The sequence below is a fragment of the Perognathus longimembris genome, chromosome 4 (genome assembly GCF_023159225.1).
Source record: "Perognathus longimembris pacificus isolate PPM17 chromosome 4, ASM2315922v1, whole genome shotgun sequence".
NCBI lineage: Eukaryota > Metazoa > Chordata > Mammalia > Rodentia > Heteromyidae > Perognathus > Perognathus longimembris.
Window position 1 is genome coordinate 63,295,116 of NC_063164.1, and position 17,306 is coordinate 63,312,421.

The following is a 17,306-nucleotide window of genomic DNA, read 5'->3' on the forward strand; positions in this document are numbered from 1 at the left end:
TTTATAATTTATTTCTTTATTGTCAAAGGGATGTTCAGTGGGGTTACAGTTTCATACGTAAGGCAGTGTATACATTTATTATCTAACTTGTTACCTCCTCCCTCATTATCTACCACCTTCCTCCTCTCCATTTCCTCTCCCCCCCGATGAGTTGTACAGTTGGTTTACAACATATAGTTTTATAAGTATTGCTTTTGCATTGGTTTATCTTTTATCCTTTGTCTCTCCATTTTGATATTCCCCTTCCCTTCTCTAGTTCTAATACACATATATACAATATCCAGGGACATGCTTACTTCTTAACTTTGAAATTTTTGCCAGCTATTTTTTATTCTTATTCTCAGATTCTTGAAAACGCCAATGATGAGCATATTCATTAGCTCAGAGACTAGTAGATGGACTGCTCAGGTTTATGACATTAACAAGTGCTGAAATAGAAATAGTTTAAATTGTGGATGGATACGCGATCCATTAAGTTCAAATAACCAGGCAGGAAAGTGACAAAATTCGTCTCCTTCTTTCCTTCCCTCCCTTCATTCCCTTCTCTTCCCTTCCTATTCCTTCCTCTCTCTCTCTCTCCCTCCCTCCCTCCCTCCTTTCCTTCCTTCCTTCCTTCCTTCCTTCCTTCCTTCCTTCCTTCCTTCTTTCCTTCCTTCCTTCTTTCCTTCCTTCCTTCTTTCCTTCCCTCTGCCCCTCCTTCCTTCCCCTTTGTTTCAATGCTGGGGATTAGTTTTTGGTATGGCATTATTTTTGCTAGGCAAGTGCTCTATACAGAGCTATGCCCCATCCCCTCAACTGACCTCAAGTTGAAAACCAAAGATCTGGCTTTAGTTATGTAGAAAGTTACTCAATTCCCAATTTTTTCACTGCTTTGCCCTACAAAGTAATTTTATTCATGCATTTTTTAAAATTCTGAACTCTAAGTCAGTCCTAACTTGAAGCACACAGTGTTATACTACAAGGTATAGAAGAGATGACACTGGATAAAAGGTTTTTGAGAGTGACTAAATAGAGCTAATAGTTTGATTCTGGCTCCTACAAACAACTTGACTCAGAGAAGTGTCAGGTCTGCATGCTCTTTTAGGATTAAGTGTCCCCACACCCCCACATGACTTAATAAATTGACTAGCTAGTTGAGAAGTGTCATCATTGTCTATTCAGGTGCTTAGAGATTTATACGAGCCGACATGTGAAAAATGTTTTGTGCAATGCAGTCTTTCTATATTCTTTTTCATTGGATCAATTTAATAAATATGTCTTAGATGTCTCTTTTGCAAGATGTAATTCTAGATACAAATAACTATTCCTATAAAAGAACCTTCCTTACATTCTAGATTTTTATGCAAATGTATCAAAATTATGTAACAAAATACAAGTGATTGTAGCTGATTTTAATGGTGCAGGCCTGTAATCCTATCACTCAGAAGGCTAAAATAGGAAGATTGTGAGTTTGAGACCAACCTGAGCAACATAGCAAGACCCTATCTCAAATCTATACCGATTTGATTGGTGTGTGTGTGTGTGTGTGTATGTGTAAGTGTGTGTGTATGTGTATGCATGGTAAATGGATTGTGTAGAAAGATGAGTTATTCTTCAATTGGTCGATTTTTTTAAAATTTTTATTATCAAACTGATGTACAGAGAGGTTACAGTTTCATACATTAGGCATTGGATACATTTCTTGTACTATTTGTTACCTCCTCCCTCATTCCCCCCTCCTCCCTCTCCCTTTCCCTTCCCCCCCCATGAGTTGTTCAGTTCATTTACACCAAACAGTTTTACAAGTATTGCTTTTGTAGTTGTTTGTCTTTTTTTTTATCCTGTGTCGCTCGATTTTGGTATTCCCTTTCAGTTTCCTAGTTCTAATACCAGTATACACAGTTCGATATTTTATGTGGTAGAGATACCATCACCGTTCTTAATGAAATGATCAGAAAAAAGTTTAAAATTTTTTAAAGTGAATATTTTTATTTTATGATATCTGATATTTTAAAAGTATGTAAGAGTGCTACTTTTTTTTTTTAGGGGAATTGCATATTCCAGGCCAAAAGTAGAAAGGAGATCTTTTAAGTTTCAAGGAACTATCTAAGTAAATTAGATGCTAGAAAATAGGCTAGCAATATACTTTATCTTGATGGTTTGGAGGTAATGGAACTGGATACTGTGGGACTCATATGTCATATCTTTTATGTGTCTGGTTAAGTGCTATGGCCTCCTGCTGAAAACTTTATTAAAGCTCTCATGATAATGACCTGGGGACAATGTGTAGAGAAGTCTGGTCACTCAAAGAATCAACACCACACAGATAACATGAAATTAGAGGGTCTCACTTTCCCTTCTATAATGCTTTAGTTTTTTCTGCTTTCTGTGAATAAATAAGAATTTCTCATTTCATGCTGAATTTAGTGGTTATATATTATTAGTATAAGTTTCTTAGAGTTCAACTTTGATGTATTCTCAAACCATCAACATCATGCTTACCAGTTAAGTTTTTAATAAGAAAAAAATGATTTCAGGATTACAATATTAAGGGAGGATATAAAAATGATATTAAATCCTTTAGGGAAAATAATGTAGTATTATTTTGGCACATAAATACATATGGAGAATACTTTATTTCTTCAGTTTATTTACACTTATACTGACTTAACTTTACCAAATTGAATAAAGTATGTGAAATTGTGAAAAGGAACATCTTGTGTTCAATACAAATCAAAGGCAATAAGAGAAGATGGTACTGAGTGCCTTTTTTTTAAAGAAACTTCATGTAGAGATTATAAATTCAACTCCTCACTTTCTAAACATTCCCTAGAATGTTTTAAGGATAACACAAAAAGTGTAAAAGTCAGTGCACATAGAATCTGTATCTCAACAAATGTCCCAAAGGGCTAGTTAAGACACCTTTAGTCTTAACTTTAATTTGAGGCTTGCAAGACCAATAATTCTTGATCCACATTTCCTGGTCCTATTACTTGATGAAAAGTGAAGGGAACTGTCCTTAGGGAAGTATTAGTTCAGCCTTTACCATCCTGCAAATAATGCTGCTGGCCTGCCTCCCATCCTCAATTTTGTTATTCTTAGACTAAAGATGGGAAGATGCATCTCCTCACCTAAACACGATCCATTAAACCCTATTTTGTGTCAGACATGATACAAGGTACTAGGGATGCAATAATATATAATGCACGTCAATATGGGAAATTCTATGCTAAGGAAACATCAATAGGCTATACGTAGCTATATCTGGAGGAAAAGGAGAGGAAGAAAGGCTGAGGAGACTGTGCTAGCATGGATTCTTAGAGGATAAGCAGGAGGGACTAACCAGGCACAGAAGAGCAGTTACAGGCCCCATTCCAGTAATTGCCCAAATGTCTAAGGAACAATCTAGGGCAGAGATTCAAAGGGTAGGGCAAAGAAAAGAGTGTAATAAATCATAGGCAAAGAGCAATTGGTGTGCCCAGAATGGACCTATCTTGCCCTGGCATTTGTTCTGTTCATAAGTACTGAGCCAGACTGATAGGTGGAGGAGGGAAGTTAAGTCATTCTACTGGAAGAAGCTGAGAAGAAAGCAACTGATGTGATGTTATTTGCCACTTTCTACCTTCTATCACATTCTTGTTATAAAGATCTCATCTAGTCCTGTGGAATCAAATCACATTTTCAATAGATAAATGCTTAATTTCGACTTCTAGCACTCACCTGAGCTATCAATTTGGACTTCATTTATTTTGTTGGGGTTTTTAGCCCCTTGCACTCTCCTGACCTGCGGGAGAGATGGGAAAGCACACCCCTATCGGATGAGCCAAGAGAGGAAAGGGTGACGACTGCCTGCACCCAGCCCTCCCTCCAGCCCTCCCTCACCAGAGGACAATCAGACGCATCCAGGAGCTAAGTCCAGTGCAAAGTCTCCTTCATTGAGGTAGATCCCACCATTAAATAAGGCACAGGAGCCAATCAGGTCAAAGATTGGCAGGAAGGGGAGGGCTGTACGTGCACCTATCTAGGGACTTTGAGGGGAGGCCTGAGCTGTCCGTCAAGGGTGGAGGGCTGAGGGACTAATCCTAAGAGGTGGCCTAATTTTATGATGGCCTCCGGGTTCACCATCAGGGCTATCTTAGCCACATGTGGTCCCAAGCCTGGGAGGCGGGGCCAGCTAGTTGCCTCTTTCTCATGTAACACGCCCTGACATGTGCCACATATTTTCCTGGAATCTCCACTTAGAATTGTTATCGGCACATCAAGCATTGTATGTTCAAACTTGAGCTCTTCCCTTTGTTTTCCAAACTTTTCATCTCAGTTATTGAAATCAACATCCAACCTGTTATCCAAGGCAAACCCTAGGAATCATTCTCCTTGACCATGGAATCCCTTAAAGAACACCCTGACTCCAACTCAGAAGCATTTCTCAAATCTGAACACTTTACTGTCTCTAAGTTCATGGGACTCTGTCCTCTTCGGTCTAGTCTTCTTACTGTTCTATCCAAATTCTGCTTAACAGCCACTGTTACCATTTTTAGTGGAACTTGTGTCTTCTCACCTTAAACTTGTTAATGACTTTTCTTTGTTTCAAGTACTAAATCCTGACCTAATTATCTACTTCCCCCACAGTTTTTCAATAGCACTTCTTGTCTTAATGTATAACACTTTTCCAATTGTGTCAGCCTCCTCCGAATCCCCAGCATATGAGTGGCCTTTCCTAGCCAATGGCGTTGGAGTCACAGCTTCCTGTTCCTGCACTTTCCCCTGTGCCCCCACATGGCTTCCTCTTGTCTTCCATATTTCATTCAACTGTCAAGGTACTTGAAGGCACTGCAATATGCCTTCTAAAAATTCTACCTCAATGATTCTAAATCATTTTCTTAATTATTTCCTTCTTTGGAGCTAACACAACATGTAATAGCCTGTTCATTTTTTTACTTGCTAGAATGTTCTGGTATTATAAAGCAGCAGCCTTATCTATTTTTAAGTACTGTACTCAGTGTACATAGTACAGATATCTAGCTTCATACATGTGCTCAGTAAATACTTGTTGAGCAAATGAATCCCTGAGTCAGTACTCTTTAACATGATAGGTAAGTATTAATGGAATAAAATATACAGAGACACCAAGTAAAACAAGAATTAAAAAGATTGTTTGGCCAGGTACCATTGGCTTATGCCTGTAATCCTAACTACTCAGGAAGATGAGATCTGAGAATCACAGTTCAAAGCCAGTCTGAGTAGAACATTGTCTCTTATATCCAATTAACTACCAAAAAGCTGAAAGTAGAGCTGTGACTCAAGTGGTAGAGTAATAGCCTTGAGCAAAAGAGTTCAGGGACAGTGTTCAGGCCCTGAGTTCAATCCCCAGGAGGAGTGCACGCGCGTGCGCACACACACACACTCACACATATGATTTATTTGACCCTTGAAAAGTCACTGGGGAGAGCAATTAATCTTCCCTGGATTGTTATTGATATATTTGGGCTTTTACTACATGCCTAGAAATAATCTGCCTTTTTCCCTGATCAATTCCTCCTATTTGGAAGGCAAAGACTAGAATGCCATGGTGAGAAAATGAAAAACTGAAGAACAGTAAATATTCTCAGTTGTTTGGGAAACAACAATGAAGGCTGTGGTATTACAGTCTGAAATTTCCAAAGAAAGTCCTTCTAAGCTTCTTTTAGTGGGAGGGATCTGTGGTTAATTCTATGTGAAGAGAAGGAAGAGGCAAAGACAAAGGGGATGAAGGTAGAGGGATGGAAGAAAGTTCTAGAGAAGAGGGATATAGGCATGGGGACTGCAGTCCTGATGAGACATCATCATCAACAGAAGGAAGGACACTTCCTGCTCTGATGGGCAAGACATCTTTTAGAGTTGCTGTTTCCTATGATAAACATGAGGACTGAAGAAGATACAGAGCTGAACTTAGCAAACCTGTTTTGGAATATCATTATGAAAAATTGAGAGACATAGACCAGAAATGCATCAAGTGAATGTGTATTGTTTTGAAGATTTGATTAAAGTCATAAATTTGATACCAGTTTCTAGAAATGTGTCATCAATCAAATGGTTATTAAATGCACACAATGTTCTAGACATTTTAGTTTCTCTCAGAAGTGCCAAGATTTAAAAAAAAACACCATTTCAACAATCTAGTGAGAGAGAGAGAAAAATATATACTAATTAGCAAAGCATTGTGATGAGCACCAAACTAGAGGAATAGCATTATTTAACTGGATCCCAGAGGACAATGGAGGAAGAGTTCAGTTCTGGTCACAGAGTCTATGCTGTAATTCAAGATTTCAGAGGGAGAACTGTTTTCAGTGATAAAGAGTCCTGGAGGAGAAGGCAGTTCCCTGGAACGGAGGAAGTCTGGAACTGTGAGAGTAACAGGGGCTGATGTTGTCTAGGAAGAAGATAAAGGATGCTGTGATGGAAAAGGTTGGGGCTTGGGTATTTGAATTCTTGGTTAAGTTACTTTTGAGTGACCTGGAAATCCACACATACCCAGTGATAAGGACAGGTAAAGGGTAATCTATTCCACTAGTAAAAATGTGAAATGTAGAAACGATTAGACAGGAGAAAAATATCATAAGCTTAAAATGCCATTTTTAATGAGGAAAATGCTCAAACCTTGTCCTAGCTCCATGGCACATGCTACATGGCATATGAGAATGTAAAGATAATTCATTTAAGAGAATGTCAGTAGAAAAGAAGAAGCAGTTCTGAAAGCTGAAGGCATAAAGGATTTTATGCATGATGACAGAGGTTCCAGGGGATCAGTAGAGAGCATTATGAAGGAATAAACTGAGAGCTAGGGAGAAGGAAGAGTGAGAAAGAGGGATGAAGGAGGTAGAAGATAGACAGGGGAAAAGGAAAGGAGGAAGAGAAAGAGAGAGGGAGTTGGGCAAGCAAGCTCACATCATAGCAATAGATGATGCTATAAGAAAGCCAGAAAGAGAAATAATTGGTCATAAGATTCCCCAAAGCCCCCAGTATAGCATACTTCTTGGAGCTCCACAGAACAATATATCAAGTGTTGTCAGAGATTTGAGGATGTTAGCACCCTGTTGTTAGCCTGCTTATATCTAGGTATTATCAGCAAAGGGCTACTGCCCTTTCTGAAAGGCCAACAAGCAAACCCTGATGTGTTGTAACCAAGAGAAAAAAATCCTCTTTAACCAAATCGGGTTCCTTTTAAAAATATTTAGTTTTGAAGTCACTTTGTTTTCCTCTGATAATGAGGGACCTGTTTACTGGAAGCAATAAAGTAAAACTAGGTAATGCAGAAGTATAAAAATTGCTTATAATCCTCTGAGAGGGACAAAGTAATTATTGTGAGGATTTCTGTACTTGGCTTTTATGTTAGAACTCTGGATTATTCTTTTCTAATCAGTGTTTCCTCTGTCTCTCTCTCTCTGGATATATATACACACATATATATACATATATACATATATATGTATATATATGTGTGTATATATATGTATGTATATATACATGTATATATGTACACACACATCCTCTCTCCCCTCCCTAATTCATACCTCAGTCATCTCTGAAATAGTTATCACTTTACACTGAATCATTAAACATGAAATGAGGTCATTAATTTCTATGAATTTCTGTGGCTGTGACCATGTTCCTTGGGAAATGTTCTAAGAATCAGAGACCATATTGCTAGTTCATGTCAGGAAAGCCCTTAGTTTTTCATATCCACCTCTCAGAAGAAGCATTATATGGAGAGTGAGGCTAATAAACTCAGCTGATCTTACAGACACTCTGCTGCCAGTCACTGGCCTAGTGTTGACCACTGTGGAGTCTATGTGTCTTTTGCCAGCAAGATCCAGTCTCTTATAGCAGATATAACATGGAAGCCCAGGGTGGTAGCCCAGGCTTCTGGTATAATAAGCACTAACTTCAACATTAATGCAGAAAATTCCTCAAAAAGTTCCAGCCTCATGAACACAGTACATATATACTTTTGGTTTTCTAAATTCTACCTCCATTTGCAGAGAAGAGAAATAAGCCAAGCATAGGTAGGAAATGTGTTCACTTTTGTGAACTTGATAAGCTTGACCTTTATTTTACCACATAAGTCAGGACCACTAAATACCACAACCTGGTAATTTGTTCTTTCCCTCCTTCCTCCCACCTATCTCCTGCCACTTCCCCAGAAGCAAAAAGCTTTCAACATCATGCTGTCCATTAGCATAAATAAGCCCATGCTTTTAAAGTAAAAATAGTTTTAATGCTATATTTGTTAAAGACTGCATTACCATAAGAGCAGAAAAATATTCTTGAGTAACAGGTAGATCACATGCTTTAGAAACAATAACATGCTTTTATTGTGGTTCCCTGGAAGTTGATTATTTTAGCCAACATTAAATCCTTGGGTCTTAGCACAGCTGCATTTCCACTTCAGAAATTGTTAAATCACAAGATTTCTTGGGACATATAACTTCGTGTTTTAAATTATTTTTCTCATCAATAAACTACAGGCAATTTTAAGGAACAATAACAACAAAAAGAAGAAATACCATTTAAATTCAATCTTTGCTATATGAGCCAATGGGTACTGTTACAGCTCTCCTTACTGTTTTAAATCTATTATTAACTTAAATTTGATGTAACATTTATACAATAGATAAGAAAATACTGGGCTAAGAAAGAACAGAAGTGGCAAGAAATGGAAATGAGAGATCTCCAGCGGCTGGAAGAACTGAAGAAATTGATGGCTGAGCAGTCAGTGAAAGACAGAGAAAGGTAAAAGACCCATTGTGAATTGTGTGATAATGGAGGTGGTAATAGAATCTCCTGTAATGTGTTAGGATAAACAATATCAGAGACAGCATTTTTATACCTAATGTATCTATTCAATATTTATATTCACAAATGGATAAAATGACTTTTATCATGTATTTTAAACTTTCATTTTATGCATAAACCTCTAGTTTTCCATTTTGTTCCTTAGCTCGCTTCCTAGTTAAAACCTCACAGAGGACCTGATAGCATTTGATTGCCCGCCGGGTGCAGGAAATTGTTCTGGCAGCTGCTGTCCCTTAATATTTTGATCCAGAAGGGGGAAATCATTATTCTAAAAGGAAGGAAAACCATTTACTATGACTGGGAGAGGGGAACACAATGCACAATTATAAAGAGCTGGATAGTATTCATAATATACTTATCCAACACATATATGAAAAAATTTTCTAGACTCTCCCATAAATATGTAATTTGAGAGTTGGAAAGGGCATTTGAGATTACCTAGCCCTGTCCCTTCATTTTAATATGAATACACTGAGATATTAAAACTATTTTCTAAGATTACTGTGTTAATCAGAGTCGATCAGAAAATAGTAACAGTATACTAAATATGAATGTGAAAAGTATAATGTGAACAATCATCATAAACTCTAACAAGAACCTTTGTTACATTAAAAAAAATTAGGCAGGCTGGATGCCTGTAGCTCATGCCTGAAATCCTAGTTACATAGGAGGCTGAGATCTGAAGATTGAGGTCACAGTTCAAAGTCAGCCCAGGCAGAAAAGTCCACTAGACTCCTATCTCCAATTATCTATTGAAAGCCAGAAGTAGGATGGTGTCTCAAGTGGAAGAGCGCCGGCTCTGGCAAAAGCCTGAGGTCCAGAATTCAAGCCCGAATACCAGCACACACAGTCAAAAATATGAATAAACAAAAAGAGAGAAGTATAGAGAACACTAGAGAATTCAGTGGAAAGTTCCAGTGGAAGAAACACATTTGTAATTGGGGACTCTCTTGTATGATGTGGATCCAGACCACATTGTAAAGGCTATTGTTAATATCCATGGCACGTGGAGAAGGTCATATGTGGGCTAATCCAGAACCAGATTCCATTGGCACAGTCCATCGGGAAGCACCCTATTTGGGCTTCGGCTATCCAAATCTGGAAGCTGACCACTGGGAAGCATGTAAGACTCAAAAGAAAAATCTGATTGTGATGATATCTCTAAATTTGATGAGAAACTGATCATAGGGTGGCGGCAAGGATGCCAAAAGTGAAACATCTCCGGATGTCTATGACCAGTGTGATGGGAACAACTGAAAGGAAGTTCTCTCCTTTTTCAACATCTTTCCAGCACCCATTTCTAAGAAACTGCGGATTCAGCTCCATTGTATCACAGCAGATGACAATCAATGGACTTGGAACGGAGAGGCAGCAAATTAATAATAGGCGAAGTTATCTAGTTTAATTAACTCCTTAGTCATCTTTTTTTTTTTTTTGTCAGTCCTGGGCCTTGGACTCAGGGCCTGAGCACTGTCCCTGGATTCTTTTTGCTCAAGGCTAGCACTCTGCCACTTGAGCCAAAGCACCACTTCTGGCCATTTTCTATGTATGTGGTGCTGGGGAATCAAACCCAGGGCTTCAGGTATAGGAGGCAAGCACTCATGCCACTAGGCCATATTCCCAGCCCTTAGTCATCTTTTTACAAGAGATAAAGATAGATCTTTCATTTTCTTAACACACGTTTCAGTAAGTTTTCTTCCAAGAATGAAGTTAGTGTTTACCTGTTTGTTACCTTAAAAAACAAACACACAACTCAATCCTTTCCACTTAATTTTCCTGTCAACCTAATATTACCCTGAAGAATAAAGCCTATTAAATTTGCTCTTCAGAGTGTGTATGTACATAAATCAATACATATACACACATATGTATATATATGCATATATATGTATCACTTTGGAAGGCATACCTAATTTATGCAATAAGGTTTGCTAATATGTAAGAAGTTTCTTCTGTGGCCCTGTGACAGTTATTTCAAAGTCTACTCACCAAGGTGGCAGAGTGAGTTCAGAATTACAGATAGATGCTAGTTACTTCTGGATTCTCTGGATGAAATTCATAGCAATTTCCAAGCATCTCAGTACTTTAGAGTTGTGTATAATCTTTTACAGAGAGACCCAAGAAATATAGAAAAGCCAGAATTCTAGGTTACGAGGTCAAGCAACCAAGGGGAAACCAGAAAAACACGTATAAATCAAGATACAAGTAAATTGCAGAAAAATGGGCCATGATGTGATTTAAAATTAAGGAAGTAGACAACAAATGCCAAATAACAAAATGCTAAAGGTTAAGACAAAGTTAGTGGTCAAAGGGCTAGTTAGCCAATGACTTTTTAAGGAAAGAGTAAAGACGCCCAGGTATTAAGAAGGGCTGGAAGGAAAGAGAACAGATGTGGAGTCCTAGCAATAGCAGACATGCTTCTAATAGAATCATCCCACATAGCAGGGAGCTTCTTTGATTACACACTCATTTCAGACTTTTGCTTCCTGTCCCAGTAATTATCAAGATTAGCTGATTCAGAACTTCAGTTGAAAAGAGGGGAAAGAAAATCAGATTAATCCACATTACATAACAGGAGAAAAATAGCCACATTATAGCACAACAAGAAGCATGAAGAACTTGGGAGCCATGAGCCAAGGTTTTATTCTTAACTGTTCTGTGAATCATGTATGACCTTGGGAAAATCATTTAACCTTTGTAAGGAAGCATCATTTTTTTCTACCTAATGTTTCCAACATTTTTCATAAAACATGTAATAACGAAAATGTTCTTATAAAAAGCAAAACACTTAAGTTAAAGCAAGTTGTCAAGCTCAACTATAATGAAAACAAACCTTCAGTACATATAAAACTACGAGCCTACTATATTAGTCAGCTAGGACTACCATAAGAAAACAACATATTTTAAGTGGTTTAGACAACTGAAATAACTTTCCTCATAGTTCTGGGGGCTTCTCTGCCTGCAGCAGGGAGCCTTCTCAGTGAGTTCTCAGAGGAGATGGGAGATAGCATGTCCTCTGTCACCTTAGAAGGCACTAATCACTTCAAGAGGGTCCAACACTTTCAGAAGGCCTCATCTCTAAAATATTCAGGGTGAAAGGTGTCAACATACGATTTTTTTTTTTTTTTTTTTAGTGCTACTGGTGTTTGAACCCAGGGCTTCACACTTGCTCAGCTGACACTCTACCACTTGAGCTATACTTCCACTCCAAAGTTTTGCTGTTTATTTTGGAGATGAAATCGAGTGGACTTTTCTGACCTGGCTGACCACAAACCTTCATCCTTCAGATCTCAGCTTCTAGAGTAGTTACAATCATAGATGCCAGTACTCAGCTCAACATGTAATTTGTTTGTTTTTTTGAAAGAGGGACATATTCAGTACAACCATTTGTGTTAAAAGTTTATGTATATGCTTGTTGCTTACAAACTGGGACTTAATGGTTGCTGCTAGCCTAGAATGTCTTTGTGCCAATTAGAAAGATGCCCCCTTCTGGCATCAGAGTGCACATAAATTAAAGAAATTTAAAATAAACCAATCAAACCATGGCATATAGCTTGGCAAGCAGAGACAAAACAGGACATCCTGACCCATTTATAACCTGGGTCAGGAACCAGTTTAGTAAAGCACAAACTTCAGAATGATATATAGTATTACTGAAAATAGACCTACCTAATTCTTTTGAGAGTGTATATATTATTCATAACTCTCCTAAAAATTAGCTCTGTAGACATTTGGAATTTATTTTTATGAATGATGTGAGCTAAGTGTCTGACTTCTATTTTTTTCCTAAATTGATGGCCAACTATCTTGATACCAATTACTTAATGATTCATCCTTATACACCAATTTTGAAATGCCATCTTTATTATAGATTACATTTTGAGTTTTACTTTTAGATACACATGGACTTTTGATTAAACTGGAAAAAAAAACACACATCTAGGCCAGGTATGGTGGCATATACCTGCAATCCCAGCTACTTGGGATGTGGAAACAGAAGAAAGATCAGCCCAGACAACGTTATCTGAAAAATAAACATACAAAAAGGATTGGTAAATCCTATAGGATTCTAGTAATGACATTCATAGTCAGTGAAATTAAAAGAGGATACTTGTAGTAGAGAAACATAATGGCACAATGCCTACATGCCTCTTTATGTTTATTTAAAATTATATATGGGAAAAGGGAAAAGGGATGAAAAAGTACAACAGTGGGGCTCACTGGACACTGATGAAAGTGAACTATACAACTTGTAAGTGGAGATGGGAAGGAGGGACTAGGAGAGAGTGAGGGAAGGGAAGACATTGGACAAAAGGAAATGTACTCATTACTTACCTTATGTAATTAATTGTAGTCCCTCTGTACATCCTCTTTGTAATAACAGTAAATAATAATTTTTAAAGGGGTTAGTGATATGGCTCAAGTGATAGAACACTTGCCTAGCAAATGTGAGATCCTAAGTTCAATCCCTAGTATTGAAAAATATAAATGAACAAAAGGCCTGATGTATACTGCTATTTCTACATGGATCCATGGTATTTCAAACATTCTGTTTTGCTATCTGATAGAACAAGTATCTACTCATTGTTCTTTTTGAAAATAGTTATTCTTGTGGAGCTTAAAAATTCTATTGACTTTGCAATGAAATGAAGTATGATGACATATCAAATCTAATACAGTGTCCAATCTAGGTCTTTGCATCCAATAACTAATTCTAGGTTGTTCTGAAGTCCTTTGGAAAGTTTCATAGATTTTTCTGGTGAATGTTAACGAATTATCTTGGTAGAAATTGGTGAGCAGAGAGGCAGATTATGTTTCCTTCAGTAAGCTCTGTGAAAAATGATGTCTGCACTAAGGAAATGAGGATGGGGAGGCAGAGCTGGTACAGAAACTGAGGGACATTTATGAGGAATTCATGCCGCCTAGCTGTGGTGACTTCTTACACTGATGTTGGGTTAGGGAAGACAAAGAAAGAAACATGGTAGAGTATGGTAGAGTTTATCTGGCCTCCTGAGTTGAGAGCTTTAGCTATTTGGTTTTCCATTTCTTCTCTGAATTTCTAACAAATTCATTTGTCTCTAATTTTTTTTCTTTCTCTATATCTTCAGCCATATTCTATAAAATTTGAAATGATGTTTTTATTATTTAATTTTTAAGGAGCATTCAGTTCATTTTTGCTATCCTGATAATAAATTGGTGGACATGTAGGTGCTTACCAAAGGTAAGGGTGTTAAGAATTTTCAATTTCCTCTACTTTTCTTTGTTTCATAAGAATGTACAAAAACTCAGCATGTTTCATTGAACTAGTAAACACTGCTACTTTTTAAATTTGACAAAATTTTCTTTATTGAAAAACAATTTTATCACAAAAATGTTCATTCACATATTTCTAGTTTTCTCTTTTTATTCTGGAATATTTCACTTAGGTGGTACTTTTTAAGTGTTTGTAAACAATATATATCTCAGTTTTTCTACTTAGCTTCCCTCCATCTACTTTGACACACCAATGAGTAGAGGGGGCTGGCATCAGAAAATTTTACCTACCACACCTTTCTACAGTGTGGGATGGCCACAGGGAAACATGATTTCCAAGGGAAAAAATACATGAAATTGGAAGTGGAAATATGGCTCAAGTGGTAGAACACCAGCCTTGAGTGAAAAAGCTAAGGGATATGCTACACACACACACACACACACACACACACACACACACACACACATTATTTATATATAATACCTATCTATCTATCTGTGAAACATTGTGAAAGAAGTTTTTATTTCAAGTTAATAAAGGATAATTTCCTTTTCCTTCTTTCTTTTTAAATATTAGGGTTTAAACTCCAAGCAAGTACTCTACTACTGAACCATGCCTTAGCCCTTTGTTGGCACTAGTTAATCTTGACATAGGTTCGTACTTACTGCCTGGGATCACCATCTGACTGTTTCAGGCTTCACAGAGTCGCTAATATGGCTGACACCTACCACCATGTCCACCTTCTTTCTGTTGAGATAAAGTCTTGGGAACTACTCTGCTCACGCTGGTCTAGAACCGTAATCTTCTCAATGCTATCTTCCTGCATAGGCCACATAGATCATCGTGAGTACCAATGTGACTCATGAACTTTCTTGGCTGGCCTATCCTTAATCTGTTATCATTTTCTGTTCAGCCTTCCAGATAGTTGAGATTGTAGGCATAAGCCACTGCCATCTAGCTATTTTTTCTTTGTGTTTCTACATTTTCTTAATTTCCACAGTGAACATGCATTTCTGATATTAAGAAAAAGCAGCACTGGGAAAATAATTTTTAAAAACCTTTTCCATTTTATTGATTATCTGCTTGTGGACTTCAAATTGGTGGGCAAATTGGTAAATAATGTGACACTAAGCCAAATACAAGGTATTAAATAGAAGATACTCTTCATTTTTTTAAAGGTAATTGAAATCCTAGTGTTCAAAATATGTTGGGAAAGATAAGGAGAATGATGGAAGGAAATATATTAAGATGCATTGTACTCATAAATTGACATGATGAATTGAAACTCCTTTGTACAACTACTTAAATATAATATAAAAATCCAAAGTAGACACAAGAATATACATTTATTTTTTATTTAAATGCACCATTTATTTATGTATTGTCTAACCTCTTTATTTCTACTCTCCACACCCTTTTCTGATCATCCCAGCCATTCACCATTTTGATTCCCTAATTGTTTTCACCATCTTTCTTTCCCACCCACTGCTGGAAGTTAACACTTCCCTTCTTTTTCATACAGTGGTTCTTTCTTTCCTCCCAGGTGGGCCTACCTAAAAAACTTTGTGTCAGTGCCAGAACCCTGGTTGCTAAAGCATGAAGCTCTATAGAGATGCAATGGCTCTATCCTCTTCCACACCTTTACTGAGGAATAGTGAAAGATTATGCTCACAGAAAGTTGGGATACAGTATGGCTACAGCTATTTTCTTGCATCTCTTCAGCATCCTTGCTTCCCTTTACTACTAAAAGTTACAGAGTATGAATATCAGACCTTGCATTCTCCTATAAACAAGGGCATATCTCCCTCAAAGATGACATTTTGTAGATGCTGGGTAGAATGTTCAACCTCTAACATTTCTTTTTTTTTTTTTAATTGTCAAACTGATATACAGAGCGGTTACAGTTTCATACGTTAGGCATTGGATACATTTCTTGTACTGTTTGTTACCTCCTCCCTCATTCAACCTCTAACATTCTGAAGTTTTGGTCTCTTGAGGCTAACATTTACCTTCCTTTTACAGTATTTATTAGAGTAAATGTAATTGTGGATTTTCATATGTTTGTTTTCATCATTGTTTCTTGTGGTTTAATAAATAACTTGCCTTTCTTAGCTCATATCCTTTGAAATTACCTTCCAAATGCTTTGAAGGATTTCTAAAAAGAGATTTACTTTGCTAAATAGTTGTGGATATCACGCCATAACCAGAGAACTGAAACTGGTAAAAATAGCAAGTAACAATCCAGGCTGTAAGAAGTTGAGCAGCCACTGTGAAACACCACAGCAGCTGTTCTTGCATTCTTTGTTAGAATCACCTGGGCACAATGCCCAGCCCAGACCCCAGACCAACATTATCAGTAATTTGGAGGGTAGGAGTTTAATCTTAAAATACATTTAGGAAAATCCTCATGGGATTAGATGCTACAACAAAGTTTGAGAACAATTACACAAGAGTTCTCTCTATACCTTCTTAAATATGGAACAAATTGTTTATTGAGTTCTTGAGAAAATCTCACCTTTTTAATAGAAATGTTCATAATTTCTTTTTCCCCCAAAGCTATACCTATACTGAATTTAGTTCAAGAAAGTTATGTAGATGTGAATTCACACTTATGGAGGAGTTTTGATCAATCCTAGAATTTCCCTTTAAGAAAAAGTTGTGTATGATTCTAACTACCCAGTTGTGTGTACAGTAAAAAAATACATGTTAGTTGTTAATAAGTTTTTTCTCCTATTGTAACATCATTTTTCTGTGTTGTGATACAGAAAGTATTTGAAGTTCAAGGATATGGGTGACCATTTTGGAAGAAAGAGACTAGTACCAGCTGCCTTCCTAACACTAAATTGGCTTTGCTAATCTAATGTGTGTCTTGGGGTGCTTGCCAACACCCAGGAACTGACAGTTATTGCATTATCTCAGTAGTAAAACCAGATGTTGCTCTTTATTTTCCATGTCTTTTCTTAACAATGGACAAATTTCAGCATGTTGTTTTGGAAGAAATGAGGGGCACTTGAAATGATAAAATGTTTCAGATTTTTAAATAGTATCTTTAGTAAAGTGACTCAGAAACTTTAAAAATATTTGTTTTGTGTTTACTTCTCAGCATGAGATTTTCCCCAAATTAGTGGAAATGTTCTTGTTCATTAAATCTCTGTCAACCAAATCCCCATTCCATGTGGGTGTGCTAACCGATGTAGTTCAAAAGTCACTGTGAGCCATTAAACAAATAGAATTCTTAGTA

The 17,306-nt window shown here is 37.1% G+C and overlaps 1 protein-coding gene across 3 annotated transcripts in view; it reads left to right on the forward strand.

Annotated features, from left to right (window-relative positions):
- Window positions 1-17,306, forward strand: part of Ccdc148 (coiled-coil domain containing 148) — a 274,276-nt gene that overhangs the window by 213,100 nt on the left and 43,870 nt on the right. For all 3 annotated transcript variants that reach the window (XM_048345423.1, XM_048345424.1, XM_048345425.1), the window contains one exon: window positions 8,630-8,748. In XM_048345423.1, coding sequence (XP_048201380.1) covers window positions 8,630-8,748 — 119 coding nt within the window. The remainder of the gene's footprint in view (window positions 1-8,629; window positions 8,749-17,306) is intronic.